Raw genomic sequence first — 24,259 nt, forward strand, 5'->3', positions numbered from 1 at the left:
GGAAGATGAAGGAGGTCTAACCTAACGACCCCTACTGGAGGTGGACCGCAGCCAGGATCGGAACCTCAGTCTTCCGCATGGAGGGCGGATCTTACCTGTGCAGCCGGTCCTGACAGTTAGTTTGGACGTGTTTTCTTTGGTTTTGCTGGAAATCTGAGAATATTAGACAGCGACACACTTTTCCTTTTCTGTGTGGTCTGTACGCGGACTTGATCTGAAACGATCCAGAATGAGCTTTCTCTGAAATACTGAACGAACCGTGGAGATATTCAAGTCGTTTTAATTTACAGACTCTCAGTTTTCTTTTTAATTTGGACAAACCAGCAGACATTAGTTTTTATTGTTAATCTTTTATTTTTGTTATGCTTTGAAAACGTCATGACGCAACAAAACGCGTCGCCACCAGGAAGTGACGTGGTGACGCTCCGTCAGCCTGTGTTGATGTTTTGGGGACTGGTCGGCAGCAGAACGGGAAGAGAGGGCGACGCTTTTTGTTTTTGTTCAACGAAACCGTCGAAAAGGAGCCGAGTCGTCGTCTCTGTCGCCCGTTTCGGTTCGTTAAGAGCCTTAGCTCGGTGATTAGAGCCACACGGCCGGGCCGGAGGGCGAACACACCGACACATTTGATCCAGAAAGGGAGGACTCGTCACCCTCTGACCCCCTCCCTGCCTCCCTCACACACTCACCACCATGACGATTCTCCCGAAGAAGAAGCCCAGCTCCGGGGTCGGCGTGTCGGACCACGCCGATGACAGCGATCGTCGGAGCGGCTCCGACCCGCACCAGCACCCGCACGCCGGGCGGACCGGAGCCCGGCCGAGAGCTTCCCCTCCGCCGTGGTCCTACCAGCCCGCACCGCCGTCTGCTAGAGACGACAGGCGGAGCATCGAGGCGAGCTCCCGGCCGCAGCAGGCCTCTCCGCCGCCCGTGGGCTCCGTGTCGCCGGTAGGGCCGGGCGACGGTCGGGACAGCAGCGGCGGGATGGTGGCCGGGTCCCGCGGGGAGCTCGTCGTGTCGGCCGGCGTCGTCGGATGCGGCGGAAGCATCGGCAGCTGCTGCTCCGGGCCCGGGTTGAGCAAGCGGCGTCGGCAGGCAGGCACCTGCTCCGGCGGGGTGGTGGCGGCTCTAGCCGGAGGAGGCCAGCCCGGGGTGACAGGACCGGGAGGAGTAGGGTCCAGCCAGGACACAGAGGAAGGAGCCGGGAACAATAGCGAGGACGAGTACGAGAACGCCGCCCGGCTGCAGTCCATGGACCCGGCTACTGTGGAGCAGGTAGGAAGCTAACGGCAGCTAACATAACATTAGCAAGAAGCTAATGCTAATGCTAATGTGGCTACACAGGTGGATCAAGTGTTTATCGGTGTGACAGGTAGTGATGCAAAGTAACGAATTACAATTACTAAAGTATTTGAGTAGTACCTTTTCCTGCTACCTCATACAGCTATACACTATTTTTACAGAGGGAAATATGGGTTTTCTCTCGGAGCTACGTTTATTTGCTAACTTTAATTCAGTCCCACATGGATTAGATTGATCTGAACGGGCTCACCGGAGGTCAGAGGTCCTGGAGAAGATTCCCTGTTCCACGTTTTGTTTGAAACTCACAGAGCTCAGGTGGATTCAGAAGTACCACAGACAGACATGTTTGTGGTTGTTCTGTGTGTCCGGGGTCCAATATTAAAGAGGTGGTGGTGGGGGGGGGGGGGGGTTTCTCCCTGGTTACTAGTCAGTAATAATAGGAACACATCACCATAAGATACAGCTTCATTTATATTCTCCAAGCGACACGGTCTATAAAGTAAATTAAATTATAGTATTAGATTGAAAACATCAAATGAGCTCAGTATTTACCAAATGTAACTCTTCATAAAGAAATGCTGTATTGATGAATGTGAATCAGCTGTGAGTCAATCTGCATAATGAAGGTACTTTTTGGTAAGTTATTTTTTACAAATGAAGTAACATTTTGATCAAAGTACTTTTTTTTTAAAACAGAGTAGTTTTACACTGATCGTAGAAGATCAGAGTATTAATTCCAGTACAGGTAACGGGTAATAGTCCTCAGTATTTCAAACTCAGAGGTGTAGTACAGACACATTTTAATGTTTTAAATTAATAACAGATGATAAGGTATTTTAAAATGTGCAGATAAAATGTCTTTAATGTCAGAATGTAATTTTAAATATCTGAAATTAATAATTGGCTCCACTCACTTATATGGGACCCTCAGATTTAAAGAGACTCATGTGGTCTAGGTTAGCCTTGAGCTTTGTTATCATCCATCGTGAGGCAGGTCCATTAGGGGAACATACGTGTTTACAAACTGTACCTCGCTGAGAAGAACAAAACTTCTTGATTCTAACGGTGTAAAAAACTTTTAAGATGCTAATGTCACAGACGGGTCAGTTACTCATTAGTAATAGATGCAGCAAAATCTTCTGTTGTCTTATTCTCGTCTGATGAGACACATACAAACAAAATGCAGCAAGCTTCTAGCGCTGCCACGTGTTTGAGTGAACTAGCAGCTGTTTTGGTAATTAATAACTCTTGTGTGGAACTCTTGAAGAAATAATTTCCAGCTTTTGCACGTTCAGGATTTGATGCTTTTTTTTTTCACACGTAACATTGAAGAGAAGTACTTCAATAACTTTTAAAGATGTCACATTAAGCTGTGACAAACAAGAACAGGCAGTTTTTACAATTTCTGACATTTTATTGACAAAAAGTAAAAGTTGTAGTTGTACCTGTAAAGTAACAAACTATTAACTCCTATTTGATTCTTTTAAAACTTCGCATGAAGAACAGATGAAATGATCAGTGGATTAATTAAAGTTGAAAACTCAAATTTGACTCAGCAACGTTTGATGATTCATTTCTTAAAGAAATTTCTCTTTCTTTGGTCTGGTGTCATATTCTGTTCCTCCTGTTCTGATCTTACATCTGTACTGTTGTGACGTTTTGAGTCCATGTTACACAGTCAGACGCTCAAAGCTTCAGGTGAACTTGTTTTCATGTTGTCTGGTTGTGAAAGGTCCAGTCTGGTATTATAGAGCTTTTTCTGAAAGCTGCATCGGTTGATGTCAAGTGTTCTGTAACGGGTGATCTGGTTTGTGCTCCTACACCCACTAAGTACACCGTCCCACCCTCTCAGGTTGGCAGCAGCTGCTCCACTCACAGCTCGCGCTGGATTGAGTGTTGATATGTGGACAACTGAAATTCATCAACTATTAATTTTTAAATAATTAGATGTAAAACGCCACGTGTCACACGTGAAAGATTCATTATTTGTTTGTGTTTAAACAGGATTATTTTTAGCCTGATATCAGTTTGTTAGTCTGGATTAGACCAGACCTGGTCCAGTAAAAGCTGACTGTGTGTCTGTGTGTGTTCAGCAGGAGCACTGGTTTGAAAAAGCTCTGAGGGAGAAGAAAGGCTTCGTCATCAAGAAGATGAAGGAGGACGGAGCGTGTCTGTTCAGAGCCGTGGGTGAGTGACACACACACACACGGCTGGGATACATCTGGCCCGGTTTAGAAGTTGTCCCAGTCTTAAGACAGAGGACGGAGATGACCTCGCACAAAACCTCATCACTGACGTCTTTCACTCCTTTATTCAAATCTAAAGCAGATCCGATTCCTCAGAGAAGGTCCGAAAGGTGAAATAAATATTTAAATACCTTTAATGCTTGCTGTCGGGTGAAGAAGGTCAAATATTTTAGTTCACGGCTGCTGCCAGACGGCTTTGTTGCAAAGACCTGACTGAGGCCGAGTTTTTACTCTGCTCTGTGAAGCTCAGTATTGGAGTCGGGCTGAAGACGTGTTAAACCACTGCTGTGTGCATTCAGTCCTTCTTCACTGTGTTGATGCTCATCTTGTCTTTCTCTATAATCAGTAAGCGTCCGGGGATGTTTGGCTTCATGTTTGTCTGCAGTGGGACTCACATGTCAGTTACAGTTTAACCGCTGCTTTGTCCGTTCGGACCAAGGAAAACTGTTCAGCTCAGTGATCCCACGATGGTGGAATGAGCTGCCTATCTCTGCACTGTCAGCCACCTCACTAGCAATCTGTAAAAAACTGCTGAAAACAGAACTCTTCATCATCTTCCTTTGCACTTAAAAAAAAAAACAAAAAAACTTTTCTACCCTTTCGTTCTCATATCTCTTGAAACAGAAACACTTTTTAACAGCACTTTGCTTTGATGTTGTTTCTTCTTGACTTAGATTTTGTTTGATGCCTTGTTCCTCACTTGTAAGTCGCTTTGGATAAAAGCGTCTGCTAAATGACTAAATGTCAATGTAAATGTAAATATGATTTGAAACCTCGTTGAAGCAAAATGAAAATTGATTTGAACACAGTCTAATTAAGACAGATGAACACTTTTATATTTATATATAAATATATATGTGTGTGTGTGTGTGTGTGTGTGTGTGTATGCATATAATTCTATACTGAGAATTGAGATGCGCCTGAGTTTGTCCTCAGGTGTGTCTCTACAGTCCCTCTGGTCTCCAGCAGGTGTCAGTGTTACATCAGGTTCTGTGTTTTACACAGTGGTGGAAAAGGTGCTCTGATCTTTGACTTCAATAAAAGTACTAGTACCATGGTTTAAAATACTCCACTTGAAGAATAAGACATCCATTTAAAAATCCTATGTAAGTAGGAGGAAGTAAGTATTGTGAGTAAAATGTACTGTACATCAACTATCGCAGTAAAAGTACAAACCTCATTTCAACATCAACAACAACCAAATCTTTGATTTGTTCATTTGTTTGAACATTTATTAATCAGACAAAAGATTTATCAAAGAAAAGATTTTCAGTGTTTCCACTGAACAACTTGATTGTATTTTGTTTTTAGTAAATTTTAAAAGGTTGAACGCGGAAACCACTGTTAAATGTATGTAACCTTCGAGCCCCCAGGCGGCACTGCATGAAGAAACTGACATTACCATGATGAATATAGTCACATGAGCTCAGGAGGACTTTGTCACTTAACATAGCTCACATGCAGAAATGCAGCTTTACTCAAAACCTCAAACGCCAGATGCTGTCCTCTGTGGAGTTTAGGTGTTCTCCACGTGTCTGTTAGCTGGTGACTCTAAATTGTCCATAGGTGTGAGTGTTTGTCTGTCTTTATAGATCAGCCCTGTGGTCGACTGGATAATGGGTGGATGGAAGCCGCACATCGGCTCTGTGTGGAGTTCTCCGGGTCTGAGCTAATGTAAGGTGGAGACAGTGGAAACATGTTCTGTGGTCAGGCGAGTCCACATAGTATAGGGAAAAATCTGATGTTGGGGTTCTACATGATGCAAAAGACGGACCAGACAAGCAGCGTCTGTGATGTATTTCCCTCTCAGTTAACCTGTGTATGTTGTATGTTTGTGTTCTGTGGTCCTGTCTTTATCACATTGGATTGTGGATTCTACTTTTATTTGTCAGTGTGGTTTTGTTTATTTGCTCTTTAAAAGACTTTTAAAACCATCCAAGGTTCAAAATGACCTGATGTCACAGACGTTAAACAGGGTCCCTAATTCATCCATAGAATCATTTCTTGTTTCTGTGTGAATCCTCACCAGCAGAGGATGAACAGGGCTGACACGTCTTTTCTGTTTGGATCGCTGCCGCTGGTTCTGTTTTCCCCAGGTTTTTGGAAGTTGAGTCTGATGCAGCTGAGCGTGCAGAGGTGGGTAGATCCCCCATCACGGAACCACTGAGCTGAAAAGTTCAGTCTGGGATGTTTGGAGGTTAGGGGACCACAAGACCTCGTTCACAGTGGTCGAGAGGGATTGTAGATTAATGGCAAAGATGAAGACAAAGAAAACCCTGTACTGTATACGGACAAAAATTGAAAACATATTAATGTTGTGTAATAAAAATCAAACGATCAACAATGACACGTTTACTCCTCTACAACCTGGACGAGTTTATTGAGGGAGTTTCCAGTAAGCAGGTCACTACAGTGCACTGATTTCCTGTATAACCTGATTCCTCTGAGTCACCTGCTTCACTGTGTGCACAGAGTAACACACACACACACACACACACACACACACACACACACACACGTCCCCCAAACAGATCAGCTGTTAGTGGCTTAATGAGACTGATGTAGTTTATTATTATAAATATTATTAATATTTGTAAATGATCACTGAGAGTAAACTGGCTCCAGGTCTTTTCTGTCAAATGGGGGCGCTGTAATCACACCATAAAGTGTGTGTGTGTGTGTGTGTGTGTGTGTGTGTGTGTGTGTGTTTCATTCAAGTTATTTCAGATAACAGCTTTTATCCCACTGCTGTTTTGTCATCACACCAACCTCAGCATGTGTGTGTGTGTGTGTGTGTTTTAGGCAGATTGTTGTTCACTGTGTGGACACGTCTGGTCCTCAGACTTTAAATGTCCGTTTATTAGCTTTTTGCACAGATTCTTTCTTTACATTTACTTTTAGTCGTTCTTCCGAGTCGCTGCTCGTCTAAAGCAGCAAATATCTCAGTCAGGAAGAAGATACTGAAATGTCTCAGTTTCATCAGATGTTAGGACAATAGATATTTCTCACTGCACACAAAGCTTCAGAGAATTTCCTTCTTCAGTGGTTGGTCTCAGAGGCGGGAAGCCCCTACCACCATTGTGGGACCACTGAGGTGAAAAACTTTACCTGGGATCTGTTTCTGTGTGGGGCGGGGACCAGAATCTGTTGTTTGACAGAGCTCAGTATGTTGTTGTCTGTAGACCTGGATCAGGGAGCTCAGGTAGGAAGGTGTTGCTGAGGTGACCAGTCTGTAGGTGAGAGTCAGAGCTGTGAACCTGATGCAGCAGCAACAGGAAGTCATGAACAGTGGTGTCTTTTCAGGCTGATCCAACATGAGATGTGCTGCTGCAGAGCTCAGTGCGACCGACTGAATCTTAACTGTGGCATCATCATCATCATCATGTCCCCTGAGCTCACTCTCAGCTTCAGAGAAAGTTCCTTTATTAACATGTTAGATTTTGTTACGTGTCGTCCAACCTTTCCTGCAGCCTGTTGTCCGTGTGAGCTGCCCTCCCGTCCCTCTGGGGCACAGAGCAGTAAAGTAACTTTACGGTTCTTGTTGTCACTTCTCTTAAACCGTCTCCAAACTGCCAGCTGCAGGTAGGCAGCTTAATGAGCATTAGTACACAAGGGCAGTATTAAAATATTAAAAATAGATGTTTAAGTCGGTGGCCGTGGTCGTCATCCTGAGGAGAGCAGTGTCACATCAGCTCTTTGACCGCCGTCTGTGAAGTAGTTGAAACAAAAAAGAAAAACTCACTGTTGTCGCTGCTGTTTTCTCTGTTATCATGAATTACTGAGATACCAGTAATTCATATGTATCAAGTTTGTTTTCCATTTTCAAGTCTAAAAACTAAAGTTCGGTAGACTTTTGGTCTTAAAAAGTCTTGAATTCCTAAAACATTGTAATAATTTAAAAATATAAATTTGGACGGATTTTAAAAATAATGGATCTTGTTTATGTTGAGCTGATTTTTATTTTTTAATACAAAGTTAATATTAATGTCGTGTTTTTTTTGTGTTTTGGTGAAAATGTTTATTCTTGACAGGGTCTGTTAGCATCTATAGCGTTGCCTCTCAAGCAGCAGCGTACCTGTGTTGGCTTCACCTGTGGAACGTGTTAATACTTTAATAGCGACTGTCACAAACGTATTGGATGTCCACCTCTGTGAAAAGCTGGGATGCTCTGAACTCTGGGTCTTTATTCATATTCAACATGAATAATTAGCTTTAATTTCTTTCTTATAGTTTTTTTTGGAGTCTTCAGCCTTCAAACATTTAGTTCTTGTTTCAGTGGATGTTTGATTCTTCTCACTTCTTTTTTCAGGGGCTTGTTTTTTTGTTCCAAGGCTCATTTCACAGAAATCACCTGTCTTCTGTAACACACACACACACAGACAAACAGACACACACACACACACACACACACACACACAGACACACACACACACACACACACACACAGACAGACACACACACACATAGACAGACAGACACACACACACACACACACACACACACACACACACAGACACACATACACATACAGCCACACACACAGACACACACACACACACACACACACACACACACACACACACACACACACACAGACACACACACAGACACACACACACACAGACACATACACAGCCACACATACACACACAGACACACACACACACACAGACAGACACCATCACACACACACACACACAGACACACATACAGACACACACACACACACACACACACACACATACAAACACACACACACATACAAACACACACACACATACAAACACACACACACACATAAACAGACAAACACAGACAGACACACAGACACACACACACACACACACACACACACACACACACACACTCTGTGTTGTAGTTAGGTGTTTGATGTGTCAGGACTGTTTTCACACCCGGCTGTCCACTTTCTGTTTCAGGTAGGCAGGTGTCTGTGTGTGTGTGTCTGTGTGTGTGTGTGTCTGTATGTGTCTGTGTGTGTCTGTGTGTGTGTGTGTGTGTGTGTGTCTGTGTGTGTGTGTCTGTGTGTGTGTTGTTGTGTGTGGTGTGTGTGTTGTATGTGTCTGTGTTGTGTGTGTGTGTGTGTGTGTGTGTCTGTGTGTGTGTGTGTGTGTCTGTATGTGTCTGTGTGTGTGTGTCTGTGTGTGTGTGTCTGTGTGTGTGTGTGTCTGTATGTGTCTGTGTGTGTCTGTGTGTGTGTGTGTGTCTGTATGTGTCTGTGTGTGTGTGTGTGTGTGTATATGTGTCTGTGTCTGTGTGTGTGTGTCTGTATGTGTCTGTGTGTGTGTGTCTGTGTGTGTGTGTGTGTGTGTGTGTGTGTGTGTGTGTGTGTGTGTGTGTGTGTGTGTGTGTGTGTCTGTGTGTGTCTGTGTGTGTGTGTCTGTGTGTGTCTGTGTGTGTGTGTCTGTATGTGTCTGTGTGTGTGTGTCTGTATGTGTGTGTGTGTGTGTGTGTGTGTGTGTGTGTGTGTGTGTGTGTGTGTGTGTGTGTGTGTGTTTTTAATCTGTGTAGAGAGACTTGATGCTCTGTTAACGGTTCAGTTTTTCCTGTGGTCCAATTTCGGCTGCTGGTCAGGACTGTGGTCTGGCGGAGGTGGCAGAACTTGCAGGTCCCCGTGTGTTCTCCAGCTCCTCCTGGGGGATCCCGAGGTTATCCCAGACCAGGAGAGATGGATAATGTCATAACGGGTTCTGTCTACACACCAGACACCAGAACAGCTTCCACATTATGAGGCAAATAAAACATTAAACAGTACATGTGAGAAAGTACAACTAAAAATTTTGGTTACTACTAATTTTTACTTCTGTACTACTGGTCGTGAAGATTCTCTGTCGTCCAGGAGAAGTTATCTGGCAGTTGAGTCATGGCAACTTGGACTTCCTTCTTGTTGGTTGTTCTCTACTACTTCTACTCTACATTTATGTGAATGCAGTATTGTAGAGACTTTTAAAGTTAGAATGAAAACATAAGACAACTGTGAAGACTTCACACAGTCAGACTGTGTATTGTGCACATTAGGTGTTTCATACGAGACCATGGAATATAATCCAGCACAGACACGACTGTAAATCACTGGTTGTGACGATTTTGAGGTAAACTGGTTAAAATGCGACGTGAAAGATGTGATGCTACAGAAGTTCTAGAGCCCTGTGGTGCCGGTCCACACTTCGTTAACTGCGTCCCATTGAAATAAGTTGTTTTTTTACACATGTGGATTTACGGATTAAACCAGGTGATTATACCTGTGAACTTTCACTACAGGTGGACTTGGCATGTGTGATGTCTAAAGGTAATGGAGTATTTAACTTTCACACTGTTGTATTGATTCCTCTTCTACTTCGGTCGTGCGTCACTGTTTCTTGGTCTTTGACAAGTCTAAGTCTAATGTGTTTTTATGTAAAACCTGTGTTTTAAAGAGTCTCTGCTGTCTCCAGACCTCGATCTGGTCTGAAGAGATCAAGAAGGAGAGAACCTTTGTCGCCATTTGTTACAGATGTGAAGTTGTTGTTCAAGGTTTGGATAAAGAGTTTGGCCTGGAACTAAAGTGAGTATCGCAATGAACAAAGCGAAATAAAAAGTACATGAGTTATGACAATCCCACTGCAGTTCAGGACTGTGGAGGTTCTGGACCTGGACCATGCAGAGTAAAGTTCAGACACCATGTGTGTCAGAGTTTCACCCAGAGTCAGACACATTGGTGGTTTTTCGGACACGTCTCCTACGTCGGACCTGTTGAGAAATGTCTGGTTCAGAGGTGTAATTGATTAGTACATCAAATCATCTTTTAAAATGATTTCCTTATTAAATCAGCTGCTCAGTGTCGGTAACTGAGGACATGTATACTTTATTTATCATATTGTACTGTATATTACATATTAGCTTTATTTAGAACCAGCTCTGTCCTTCTCAGGTTATCATCCGTAAACTAGTTCGGACTTTAACGTATTAGACACTACAGAAACATTTAAACTGAACACAGACATCTCTCTTTGCAGTTGTTCTGTTGACTAAAAAATTTGAGCTGGTCCAGAACATTAGCTGTTAACAACAGCGTCACTGAGTTTTCCTTCTTCAATAATAATCCGTTTTATTTGTAAAGCACTTTACATTTAACTGGCAAATCTCAAAGTGCTACAGTGAAGAAGTGGCGAACAGTCAGCGCCTGCGTCCCCTTCCAGTGTCTGTTTGGACTGGAGTACCCGGAGAGAATCCACCCAGACCCGGCCAGCGCGTGCGTTTTTCCTGATGACAGAAAACAAACATACAAAGAAACACTCAAAGATTCTGATATTGGACCACTTTGGAATCTGGGCCAAAATAGTTGACTCGTGTGGAAGTAATAGTGTGTATCTGTAGTATCTGTTGAACTTGTTTCACTGACGGCGTGAACAAATTCACATTCAGAACTCACCGAACCAACCCGCCTTATCTGTCTTTGGAATTTTGGAGTCTGCTGTCACGGAAACACTGTCAGTCTTACCTGAAGGCTTTTCCCCGTCAGTCCACACTTACCGTTAGGCCAGCTGTGTTTAGTGCTGTCGTCTGTCAACAGATTCTTACCACTGTTCCTGTAGTTCATTAATTAAGATTTTGTTTATTTAATAGGGCTCTGCAAAAAGACTATAACAACTTTTACCTTGTCACACCTTTACCTTTACCTTGCTCTGAACTCTGGGCATTAAAAACCAGTTCACAGTGTTTATTCATATCAACCATAAATAATCAGCTTTCATTTTTTCTTTATAGTTTAAAGATAATCATCATTAAACTTTTTAACATTTCCTCGATACAACTTTAAGATGGACACAACGATGGGACTCGTTTCACCCATGCATTGACACACAACATGAACTGACAGTGATAATGAGAAATATCACCGAGCACCGAACCCGGAACAGTCAGAGCCACATCAGGTCAGGGTGACGGACAGAGCCCAGAGGAGTCAGCCTGCAGCAGCACACGGGCTAATGTTTGTTCTGCACATCCCACCGTCCAATGGACATGGAGATATTCAGCATCGTGGAGATATTTTGGATTACATTCTGACAGTAAGCAAAGTAGAAAACACTGAAAACTAAGATCAAGAAGGAGACTAATCGTGATCCATTTGGTTTCTAAGGTGCTGTCTCAGGAAGTTCCTTTGTCAAAATCTACCTACCATTTCCATTTCTCTGAAAGAATAAACCAAACTGTTCGGTCAGGAGGCTGGGAACTGGTTTGTTGTCTGTTTGCAGCAGAGTCAACATTCCTCCTCAGCTGATTATCTCTAACATCGTCCGCCTGTTCATTAGTCATGTGACCTGCTGACTGATCAGCTGATCTTTAAAAATAGATGTGCTGCTGCTTCCTCATTGTTTGGAGAACAGAGGTCACTGACCTTTCATCAGATCATCACCAGACGGGTCAAACCTCATTTCTTCAGTTGGACTGTCTGGAAACTGTCAAATGAATGTGAGTTGAAATGTTGCTGCTGACAGTTTGTCTCACACAGTATATGAGATAAATAAGATAAGATATACTTTATTAGTCCCTGAAGGGAATTCAGGAATATTGTATAGGATAGAGTCTGAATACAGAAGATGCTGTGTGGTGGTGGTAAACTTGAATGAATGAATTGGTTGGAGAACATAAGGAACAAAAACACTTAACAGATTTTGAGCAAAAACAAAATGCAGATTTGTAATTTTCTATGAAAACAGCCACGTTTCAGACTGAGCCCATCAACATAACGTGCAGCATAAACGCTGTATAGAAGTCCAGAGGACGAGTTGGACAGAACCTTCCTCATGGTTTCTGTTCATGAAGTTGAGGAATTACTGTGTTTTGTATGTGTCAGTAAGACAGAATATTAACGGGCGCTTTAAACACTTTATTCTTCTGCTGAAATCCTGCAACCAGAAAACCAAGACATGAAGTCCAAGGACTTCCTTATAGACCTCAGACACAGATCAAGACACGGATATAAAACCATCTCTGAAGTGTTCCCAGGAGCACAATCAATCACACCTTTATGGTTTGATGAACCAGTTTGTTAAACAACAGTAAAAGACTCTGAGAACATAAGGACAAAGATTCAGTCGGTGCAGAAACTCACTGCCCGTCCATGGTGGGGGCAGCGTCATGCTATGGGGGGGGCTTCTCGGCAGCAGGGACAGGGAGCCTGGTCAGAACTGAGAGATGGATGAATGCAGCCAGATACCGAGAGGTTAATGAAGAAAACCTAGTCCAGAGTTCATAAAAACTGAGACTGAGGTAATGGTTCAGCTTTTAGCAAACAAGAGCACACTGGAGCGTCAGGACAGGTTTCTGACTTTCATTCAGTGGTCCAAACAAAACCCAGACTTGAAGCTCACAGAACATTTGTGGAGAGACCTGAAGACTACACTTCACATCCAGTCGGGCGGCTCCTGAGAGGAGGTGTCAGGAAGAACGGGACAAACTGACTATATCCAGGTCTGAGAAAGGCGTTTTACGGTGGGAGGCCTGAAATGTAGAGGTTCTCACTTGAAAAATCCTTAGTTACAGTGTAAAAAGACGATAACTGAACCCTATCCTGATGAGTCCTCCAGCTGTGACTGAGTCACTGAGTGCATGTGAAGACCACGTGTGTGAGACTTGTGTCAAAGTGCCCTCTGGCCTGTTTTACTGTAACACAACGTCTGAGCGTTTGTGTCCAGACGGTTTGTGTAAACAGTACAGTGTGTGAAGAGGAGTCTCCACTCTCTGAGTGTCACAGGCAGACTTTCCCTCCAGGTCAACTCAGACTTCCAGCTTTCACAGCGTGTCTGGTTGGAGCTCAGTCCACTGAGCAGTATTTACACACTGACCTCTGTCTCTGTTTTCTGTCTGCAGCTCTGATTTGATTGTTTTTTCCCTCTTTGACAGATTTGTTCTCGCTTTTTATCTGGTGTGACACAGAAGTCGAGTAAACAGTGAACAGTGAGCGTGGACAAACTCTGAGTCACGCTCAGAAACAAGCAGCACTGATAACGTTGGTGAAACCTGCTGCTGCATGATTAACACGGCGTTAGCGCAGAGCAGGGAGCAGCGATCCATCAGTTTGGTTCTGTACAGCACCACAGTGTCCGGGGACGTTTCTCCTCAGGGGAGAATTAGTTTTAACAATGAGATTCGAGCTCAGACTCGTAAAGGACCGAGTGACAGAGTCTTATCTGTATAAATGTGTCCAACAAACTTTAAATGCCGGTTGTAAGAGAATGTTTGACACTGTTTTTGTTCAGGGGTTAAACGTTGTGAATGAGTCAGTGTCTCCAACTCACAGCAAGAATCCCTGAGCAGGATTTACCTGAACTGTAGTCACTGTAGTAACCAGTCATCAGCATGTGTTACTGTACAGACGAATAAGTCATCTTCATCCATCAGGGAGGGGCCACAAACCATCTGATGCCAAAAGAGGAAAAGACTTTAATGACAAGTGGCTGGGTCACAACAACAACAGGTACACAAACCTGCTGCAGGTCAGCAAATGTTTAACTGTCGGGTCAGGGTGGATCGGGTCACCTGGACCCAGGTCACTGAGAACTGATCCAGAATCAGCAGCCTGAGCTGTGTGTGTGGTTCAGAAACATCAATTAGTCCAGTTTCTCTAATCTGAGCTTCTCCTTTTAAACCACTGTAATATTTAATAAATGTTCTTTCATCAATCAGCTGATTGATCCGATTAATCCATTGATCCATCGGACAAACACCGTCTGCTCTTCCTGAATATAGTGAATAGTGAAAAACTGCTGCAGCTATTTAATACTAAAACAGTCACGAGTGCTGTTTCCTTATTATACTTTTCGTGTTACTAGTATGATTCAGTGCAGGACTCTTTAATGCAGTACTTTTAGTTTCATACAACTTATACTACATATAAAAGATCTGAGTACTTCTTCCTCCCGTGCTGTAAAACTAGCGCTGATAGACTTCTGCAGAAGTCAGTGACGCAGTGAGATAAACGTTTTTCAGCAGAAAGTGACACAAGAGAAGGTACTTTACTAAAGTAAAAGTACTACTACCACACTGTCCTGCATCAGAAACAGATCTACATACATGCGTGAGCTTTTATTCTAAGATTAGATCAACTTTAGAAATCTCCGAAGGGAAACTTCGGATTCTATTCTATTCCGTTTCCATTGCATTTTATTCCATTTTACCAACTTCTGCACAACTCAAGTTTTATTTTTGAATTTTCAGTTTTGCACAAATTGAAAATGTGAATAAAAACCCGGGAACAGCAAAACAAGAATCCACAGATTCACTAGAGCTGCACGACTCTGGACGAAATACGACTCAGAGAAGAAGACTGAAGCGGTCACACGGAGCCTGCCAGTGGACTACAGGACCCAGAATGCTTTGCAGCTTACTGGTGGTCAGGGTGTATCCAGCGTCTGTGAGGTTCAGATAAAAACTTTATCGACATCAGAAATAAAAGCAACAGGATGGACGCACACGCCCCCACCTTTCTGAGAACAAAGTCCAGGCCGACCAATCAGATCGCTCGCTGTGGTTTCCTGGTGTGGTTCATTAATTCTGTGGAAGATTGTATTTGTGTGTTTCTCAGTAACTCGCTCACAGTGACTCTCATAGAGTAGTAAAGTAGAAATACTCTGCTCAAGTAAAAGTCCTGCAAGTCTAAATATTTGCTGAAAAAAGTACTTGAAGTACTAAAGTAAAAGTAGAATTTCAGTAATTATTGAATCATAATTATTGATCGATGATCAGCCTCCCTGCTCTGCTCCCTCCTCTCCTCTCCATGTCTCCTCTCCATGTCTCCTCTCCTCTCCATGTCTCCTCTCCTCTCCATGTCTCCTCTCCTCTCCATGTCTCCTCTCCTCTCCATGTCTCCTCTCCATGTCTCCTCTCCTCTCCATGTCTCCTCTCCATGTCTCTTCCCCATGTCTCCTCTCCTCTCCATGTCTCCTCTCTTCTCCATGTCTCCTCTCCTCTCCATGTCTCCTCTCCTCTCCATGTCTCCTCTCCTCTCCATGTCTCCTCTCCATGTCTCCTCTCCATGTCTCCTCTCTTCTCCATGTCTCCTCTCCTCTCCATGTCTCCTCTCATCTCCATGTCTCCTCTCCATGTCTCTTCCCCATGTCTCCTCTCCTCTCCATGTCTCCTCTTCATGTCTCCTCTCCTTGTCTCCTCTCCTCTCCATGTGTCTTCTCCATGTCTCCTTCCCTTCATGTGTACTCTCCTCTCCATGTCTCCTCTCCTCGTCTCCTCTCCTCTCCATGTCTCCTCTCCTCCTCATGTCTCCTTCCCTTCATGTGTACTCTCCTCTCCATGTCTCCTCTCCTCGTCTCCTCTCCTCTCCATGTCTCCTCTCCTCCCCATGTCTCCTCTCTTCTCCATGTCTCCTCTCCTCCCCATGTCTCCTCTCCTCCTCATGTCTCCTCCCCATGTCTCGTCTCCTCCCCATGTCTCCTCTCCTCCCCATGTCTCCTCTCCTCCCCATGTCTCCTCTCTTCTCCATGTCTCCTCTCCTCTCCATGTCTCCTCTCCTCTCCATGTCTCCTCTCCATGTCTCCTCTCCATGTCTCCTCTCTTCTCCATGTCTCCTCTCCTCTCCATGTCTCCTCTCTTCTCCATGTCTCCTCTCATCTCCATGTCTCCTCTCCATGTCTCCTCTCCTCCCCATGTCTCCTCTCCTCCCTCCCCATGTCTCCTCTCCTCCCCATGTCTCCTCTCCTCCCTCCCCATGTCTCCTCTCCTCCCCATGTCTCCTCTCCTCCCCATGTCTCCTCTCCTCCCCATGTCTCCTCTCCTCTCCATGTCTCCTCTCCTCCCCATGTCTCCTCCCCATGTCTCCTCTCCATGTCTCCTCCCCATGTCTCCTCTCCATGTCTCCTCTTCATGTCTCCTCTCCATGTCTCCTCTCCTCCCCATGTCTCCTCTCCTCCCTCCCCATGTCTCCTCTCCTCCCCATGTCTCCTCTCCTCCCTCCCCATGTCTCCTCTCCTCCCCATGTCTCCTCTCCTCCCCATGTCTCCTCTCCTCCCTCCCCATGTCTCCTCTCCTCTCCATGTCTCCTCTCTTCTCCATGTCTCCTCTCCTCCTCATGTCTCCTCTCTTCTCCATGTCTCCTCTCCTCCTCATGTCTCCTCCCCATGTCTCGTCTCCTCCCCATGTCTCCTCTCCTCCCCATGTCTCCTCTCCTCTCCATGTCTCCTCTCTTCTCCATGTCTCCTCTCCTCCTCATGTCTCCTCTCTTCTCCATGTCTCCTCTCCTCCCCTCCCCATGTCTCCTCTCCTCCCCATGTCTCCTCTCCTCTCCATGTGTCTCCTCTCCTCTCCATGTCTCCTCTCCATGTCTCCTCCCCATGTCTCCTCTCCATGTCTCCTCTCCTCCCCATGTCTCCTCTCCTCCCCATGTCTCCTCTCCTCCCCATGTCTCCTCTCTTCTCCATGTCTCCTCTCTTCCCATGTCTCCTCCCCATGTCTCCTCCCCATGTCTCCTCCCCATGTCTCCTCCCCATGTCTCCTCCCCATGTCTCCTCTCCATGTCTCCTTCCCTTCATGTGTTTCTGACTCAGTCTGTTTTTTTTTTCTCTGTTGAACTTTCCGACCTGTCAAACTGTCTGACTTCACTTTTCTGCCTGTGGTAAATAGAAAGTCCAGTTTCATTTCTAAATAAAAAACAGCAGGATATGATGCTCGTGTTAGGGACTATTTTCAGCAGTTGTTCCTGCTGTCTGGAGGAGACAGAGAGAGAGAGAGTCATCAGACCAGAATCAAGTGACTGAGCTAAGAACCAGAACAAGTGGTTTTAAGGTTTTAAATATTTATGTCCATAATTATATGGATGAAAATAAATGTTGTATATTTATGTCCTCTTGTCTCCTCTCCTTGTGTCCTTGTCTCCTTCTTCGACAACAGCTATTACTCACGTTTGAACTATTTCTTATTTCCACGTCAGTTTTTATGCAGATGTTTGCCTGAATAGAAACACGTGGATGGAAACAGTAAGTGTATCAGATATTAGTACTGGTATCTGTACACCAGGGAAGGTAAGCGCCCCCCCCAACGCAGACGCTGTTGGGAGATTCCCTGTGTGCGTTCTTATTCACACACCTGCTGCTGTTAGTTTTGTTCTGAGTGTGTTTCTGTTCGGTTCATCGTTCAGCAGCTTCACCTCCATCACACACCGACCGCTGCTGAGAAAAGGGAAGTTGTCGGGGGGGTTCTGAGAATCGCTGCGGTGACGAACCATGTGACTTGCTGGAAATCAGACCAAAGTGTTGCTCGTTTGCATAACGCTGCAGAAGTGTGTGTGTGTGTGTGTGAGAGAGAGAGAGAGAGAGAGACAGAGAGAGAGAGTGGTTTGACTGGCCTACATTATAAACACACTCTGAGGCGGGAATCCTCAGGATTCAGGTTGTTGTGTCACAGTTCAGCTCTAGAGCCACAATGAGCCTCGAAATTAGAGAACAACCTACAATTTGCTAAATGTCAAGGTCCCTGCTCAGTCCTATTTGAAATGAGGAGTAAAAGATATTAAGCATATTTCAGTAGTTACATCGATTCTGAAGCATAGTATAAAAAACTTAAATGAGATATTTGAAAAACTGATCTAAATTAGAGAACACTTTCAGATACCTCCCCGTTATTGGTGTTCATTTAGCACCTGGTGCTAATTTCCTTAATTATCTGACAAACCCTGTTTAACTAGCAGCCAAGCTTTCTTTTAAGTTGATTTGCAAAATTTCAGAATATCACAATATACTGAATCGTAACCACTGTATCATGACACGTGGCTACTACACATAAACTTCTAATTAGTTGTTACCAGTTTTCTTTTAATGGACTCATTTCCTAAGATTACAAACATTTAATTGATCAGTCCATCAATCTGTTCATATTCTTGTCCAGAATTGGAATAACCGCTGTATACTGCTGAAAAGCCCTAACAAATGTGACTTCGTAATAATAAATAATAATTGACCGCCCTGTTGCTCCGTCAAACTTTGGCTCTAAAACTAAATTGGTGGTGCTAAATTGAACCTTATACGACCGTTGGGTGAGTTTCTAATGAGAGTCATTCTTCTGTCTCTCAGCTGATCAAGTCTACGGGGATCAGGACATGCATGAAGTGGTCAGGAAACACTGTATGGACTACCTGGTGAGTCACCCCACATTAATTGATTAATGTTGACGTGTGTTCAGGTGTGTTCCTGTTAATAAAGTTGTTTCTCTTCCTTCAGATGAAGAACGCTGACTATTTCTCCAACTACGTGACAGAGGACTTCACCACATACATCAACAGGAAGAGGAAAAACAATTGCCATGGCAACCACATTGAGATGCAGGCCATGGCCGAGATGTACAACAGACCGGTGGAGGTGTACCAGTACAGCACAGGTGAGTCCACCTGTCTAGAAACAGCCTGCATGTCTGTCGCCAGCAGCCAATCACATGCCACCAAGCTGACCCCCCATCTTTCTTCTCCTCCTGTCTCAGAACCAATCAACACGTTCCACGGCATCCACCAGAACAACGACGAGCCAATCAGAGTGAGCTACCACCGCAACATCCACTACAACTCCGTGGTGAATCCCAACAAGGCCACGATCGGGGTCGGACTGGGACTGCCCGCCTTCAAACCCGGGGTAACAAAACTGGACAGGTGTAAAAACCCACATGGAATAGACGCTTCTCGTCACTCAGTGATCCAGTGGCAGTAACCTGCTGATCACAGACCATTCTGCTGCTTTTAATAGGAACAATTTACCAAGTAGGAATAAATGTAGAAAGAAGGATGCGCATGCAGGAAATTAGTATCTGTATATAGTATGGGCTAGAACATGGGCATTCATCTGTTAGTGTCCCCCAGAGCATTGTGGGAGCTGGAGTTTTAAAGCAGTGTTTCAAGCCCAGTGTAAGAAAACCCTTGTCCTAAAGTAGTTTGGTAACCACGTAATTACCCAACATTAACACCCTCCCCCTCCCTCCCCCCAGTACGCAGAGCAGTCTCTGATGAAGTCGGCCATTAAGACGTCAGAGGAGTCGTGGATCGAGCAGCAGATGTTGGAGGATAAAAAGAGGGCAACGGACTGGGAGGCCACTAACGAAGCCATCGAAGAGCAGGTGGCCCGGGAGTCCTACCTGCAGTGGCTGCAGGACCAGGAGAAACAGGCCAGACAGGTACTGGAGGGGGGCATCAAGCTAATGGTCTTGAAGACTCTAGGTCTCAGAAAAAGAAGGTGTCACAAAGTCTGACTGTAAACATCTTCTCGTTTTCAGCCCCGTAAGGCCAGCGCCACCTGCAGCTCGGCAACGGCGGCTGCTTCCAGCGGACTGGACGACTGGAGTGCCCGGTCGCCGCGGCAACGTGACAATGACCCCTCCCATTCCGACCTCACGACCGCCCCTTCGACCAACAACAAGCCCCCTTCCCCCGCCGGGGCCGCCCTCATACTGAGTAAACCCCCCTCCCCCTGTGCGCCAGGTAACACCACACGCACCTGTATGACCTCACAGAGTCTCTGATAATCCGGTCCAGCACAGTGGGATGGACTAACTGTGTGTGTGTGTGTGTGTGTGTGTGTGTGTGTGTGTGTGTGTGTGTGTGTGTGTGTGTGTTCAGGTCCTAGTAACCAGAGTCGTCATCATTTGGAGTACAGAGCCATCATGCAGGAGATGTCACCTACAGCGTTTGGTAAGAAACTCGCACACACTGGCGAAACTCTTTCCGTCACGTGCACGCTGACAAGAAGTCCTGATGGATTATTTCTCGATCACCGGACTTCTGCTGTTTATGTTCTATGGTCTTTGCTTATGGATCCAGTTTTTGCCTTTGACTGGGCGGAGTTATCAGCTAATGTGATGGTTCTGTTAGCATCACCTTCCTCCAGCTGACTGCTCCTGCACGTCTGCGGTTTTCCACTGATTCAGCATCCTGATGTCGTCTTCTTTGTAGTAGCTGTGTGCTTGATCCTTGTGCTGCATTTGTTGGTGTTGTTGCAAAGTACGAAACTATTCCAGACTTTGGAGTCCAGCTCGCTCTGTACGTTTGACATTGTGGCCTCTGATGTAGGTAATCTTTCAAGAAGCTAAGTCACTAGAAGCGGTGACTACTGTAGATCCACCTCAGCAACACAAGCTTCATTTTTCGATATTCACGTGGAATCTTTTTTTAGCAAAATTGGCTCAGTTGTTGGTGACGAACTGAAGGGAATGTGATGAAATGTGAAGAATTTGTGCACACTTGAAGAAGCTGACTTCGATTTGTTTCCCTCCTGTGCTGAAACTGGCAGCACTAAACTTGAAATGAATGCTATTGTTCAGTTGTGTAAACTCAGCCTTTTTTCTGTAAGAACTGTTGCAGAACTGTAGTTTTCATTATTACACTGACTGCTGCCTGCTCTTCTCGTGCTCGTCTCCGCAGCTGTCACTCAGTTTCTGTTGTTTACTGTCAAACCTCAGCCTGAGTCAACAGGAAGCAGCCGAGCAGAGCGGGGCGCGGCGTTTGTCCGGGTGACTGAGGTGAAGTGCAGGACGGTGTCATCCTGAGGAAATTTGAACTGTTTTACAGTCCATTTACAGTGTTAATGGGACATCTGTTGCTATCAGAGCCTTTGCAGACCTCCAGTTTTAGTGTTCACACTGCAGTGCAGCAGTTTTCATTATCAGTGCAGCTGTGTGTCTTATGTTTGAAAAACTTTTGGGATTACATAAGCTTCATGTTTGCAGTAATACCACTACTGCAAATATTACTGCATTGAGGAAGCAAAACTGAAAACTTGCTGTACTAATGAAAAAAAGAGGAAACTATATTTAGTCTTTTGTTGGAAATAAGAATGTAGCAACAGCTTTGATGACGCTGCAGAAGATAAGATAATAAATGATAAATGTACAGTAGATGCAGAGTAACACAGAGCTGGAAGCTGAAGCTCAAACTCATGCCACATAACTGCGGCAGATTCCACATGGGAACCTTTGCTTTCTCTTCTCACGCATTTCCTGTTCACCTCTTTACTAGAGTCTATCCAATAAAAGCAGTGCACTGACGATAATTGATAATTATCCACCAAAAACAAACAAACACGTTTCCTGTGTTTGTGTCTCCCTCTGTGCACGCTGCTTGAATGTATCGAAGAGTTTTATATATTAAATTATAGTCGGCGAGACGAAAGGCTGCAGAAGTCAGGAGAGTTTAGCAACAACTTCTACAGATCCAGCTGTCGTTCTTGAAATAAATGGATTCGTGGTAGTGTCAGTTCATCCAAAACAATCTAAATATCTGTGGAACATTAAAGTACCTGTAGGTCAGTGTTGGGGAAGTTACTTTGAAAGCAGCTTTACAAGATACCAGGTGATTCACACTGGACGAAGTTGAACTGAATCTAGAATGGTGAACTAAGGCTATTTAGAAAAATGTTCCTGATTTGAAACGATGAGGCCGCTCAGCTGAGTTAGTCGGGTCGGTTTTAAAAGCGCATGCTACAACTTCTATAAATAGCACTAATCAATGCTTCTGTATTTGCTTATGTGTAGCTGTAATGATTCAGGAGGTTTATACGTGATCACATTGTCGCTGTGTGAGCAGTTTGAAGCGTCTGCCCGATTACACATGGACTACACAAAGGTGAAGCGTGTGGTGGTGGCTGACGGGCAGCGGAGGGCAGGGTTAACAACATTACTTGTAGTGAATAACGGCAGACGAGCAACAATATGATAAAAATAAAACATGATTCTCATCGTTTTCTAGCCAAAAGTTTGTAGTTGTAGTCATTAACTTCACAAAAATGGTAAGAAGTCATCCAACCATGTGAACGCACCTCACCTTTCATGAAAATTAAATTACTGACAATGACACGGTTTGAAATGTGTATTTTACCAACAGCAGCTCTGATATCTCTCTGAGTCACCCACCAGCGCCTAGTGCCGTCTTATGTTTGATGAAGTCTGTTGTTTGACATTGTTTGTGGTCCTGCGGTTTCAGGCCTGACGGACTGGGAGGACGATGAGATCCTGGCCTCGGTGCTGGCCGTCTCTCAGCAGGAGTACCTGGACAGCATGAAACATCAGAGTGCCGCCATGCATCGAGAGAGAGAACCGTCGCCGGACAGCAGCTGATGACAGCCGACGCGCAAACGCACACAAACACAACGATGACCTTTGACCTCCCCATGCACCATCCAACCCCCTCTCAACTCTGACCCCCAGAAGGAGATGGACCAGGGAAAAATAAAACATCAAACAAAGAAATGCACACTTGTTTTTTTTCCTCTTTCAACTCGTCATTATTCTTTCTCCGTTCTACTGTCTCTCCTTCCTTGCTTCCTTGCTTCCCTGTTTCCTTGCTTCCTTCCCTCTTATCTCCTCCCCCACCCAGCATTTTCTGGTTATCACTTGGACGGAGCTCCGTCTTAAAAATTGGGATCATTTATGACATTTGAACATCATGTTGGGCAGCTTTGGACAGGCATCATGACTTTCTATTTTTATCTTTTTGTTTAGGTCACAGCAGGTAGCTCGGTGGCTATCAGGGCCATTTGTTTCAATGAGGAATGCTAACCAGAAGTGAGAAAACAACCACTCCACAGGTACTGTACATCAGTGTCCTGTAAGCTGGCCTTCTCTTTAGCGCACATGCTACCACCTTAAGTCTTACTATGTTTTGATGCTAGCTGGTTCCATTTTGGAACAAGACGAACCAGCTTCAACTTTAGCAGCTTTAGCTGTTTAACTGAGCCGACAGCACCCGGTGTTAGCGTATGTCAAACAAGATGGCCGTCGTTTCCCTTTTGTGTTAGAAATACTAATCAGAATGGAAAAAGACGGTTTCAGGCTAAGTTAGCATGTTCCTCAGTGACAAACTCTAACGTTAAGTCTTGTTTTAATGAGAACTGAGCTGGCCAATCAAAACGTGATAGGCTAAGTTAGCATGGTTTTTAAAAAGCTAATTGTCACCTGGAACGTAAAGCTAGTTCTGCTGATTCCCGCTCCTGTCGTAGCTCCTAGAAGCAGCCATTTTGTTTTAAAAATGACAAACCAGGCGTACAGGCTCTGTTAGCGTGCTCTTTAGCCAGCAGGCTATCACGTGAAGTCTTACAGAAGTTTTAAAGGTAGTTCCTGCAGTTTCCAGGTTTTATAATGCTGCTAACAGGCTACGTTACAGTTAGCTTAGCTGCCAATAGAAAGATCATGTCCCCGTCGTTGTTATCTGAGAAATAAAACGTCCAGCTGTGACACCTCCTCCGTCTTTCTCCTCGTCCTCTTCATCCTCCTCCTCCTCCTTCATCATCATCATCATGGGACTTATTTAGCTGCATGTTTAATTGACCACGACCAATATCATCATAGAGAAAAGGTGACAAATAAAAAAGGAGAGAAAAATAGAATTGTCATACTTATCCCCTTAATGATTGATTATTCTTGTTGTTATTATTAATAATATAAGTTTGTTTTGTTTTATTTTGTCGTTTGGGATGAAAAGACTTTTTTTTTCTTGGAATAAAAAGAGAAAATTTTTCTGAAGCCGTTGTTTGAAACATTTATTACACAAACACACACTGAATCCATCGTTACCCTCTAATCTCTAATGAACGGTCATATAGATTCTAATGAACTAGTAAATGCACTGGTTTAAATACTGAAATTCTGCCGTCTAATCTCAGGTTGGAAAGTCAATTAAAAGGCTGCAAAACATCTAAGAAGCAACGCAAAATGGCTCCAAACAGATGCAGTCA

General features: G+C 44.4%; 1 protein-coding gene across 2 annotated transcripts; it reads left to right on the forward strand.

The window, feature by feature from the left end:
• The first annotated feature begins 447 nt into the window (after window positions 1-447).
• Window positions 448-24,023, forward strand: otud5a (OTU deubiquitinase 5a). 2 transcript variants are annotated; one of them, XM_026368933.1, is made up of 9 exons: window positions 448-1,272; window positions 3,396-3,486; window positions 18,623-18,687; window positions 18,770-18,926; window positions 19,026-19,174; window positions 19,524-19,709; window positions 19,809-20,013; window positions 20,152-20,223; window positions 22,510-24,023. In XM_026368933.1, exons 1-9 carry the CDS (start codon window positions 691-693, stop codon window positions 22,641-22,643), a joined length of 1,641 nt encoding a protein of 546 aa, XP_026224718.1. In that variant the 5' UTR covers window positions 448-690; the 3' UTR covers window positions 22,644-24,023. The 2 variants fall into 2 exon arrangements, with proteins under 2 accessions (XP_026224718.1, XP_026224717.1); XM_026368932.1 differs by having other exon boundaries at window positions 449-1,272; window positions 3,393-3,486.
• The last annotated feature ends 236 nt before the right edge of the window (window positions 24,024-24,259 follow it).

This window comes from Anabas testudineus, chromosome 7 (genome assembly GCF_900324465.2).
Source record: "Anabas testudineus chromosome 7, fAnaTes1.2, whole genome shotgun sequence".
Classification (NCBI taxonomy): Eukaryota; Metazoa; Chordata; class Actinopteri; order Anabantiformes; family Anabantidae; genus Anabas; species Anabas testudineus.

Coding starts and splice junctions, on each gene's coding strand:
- otud5a (XM_026368932.1), top strand. CDS start 691: ATGACGATTCTCCCGAAGAAGAAGCCCAGCTCCGGGGTCGGCGTGTCG. Junction 18,927..19,025: donor GGTGTACCAGTACAGCACAG/GTGAGTCCACCT, acceptor CTCCTGTCTCAG/AACCAATCAACACGTTCCAC. Junction 20,014..20,151: donor CCCCTCCCCCTGTGCGCCAG/GTAACACCACAC, acceptor GTGTGTGTTCAG/GTCCTAGTAACCAGAGTCGT.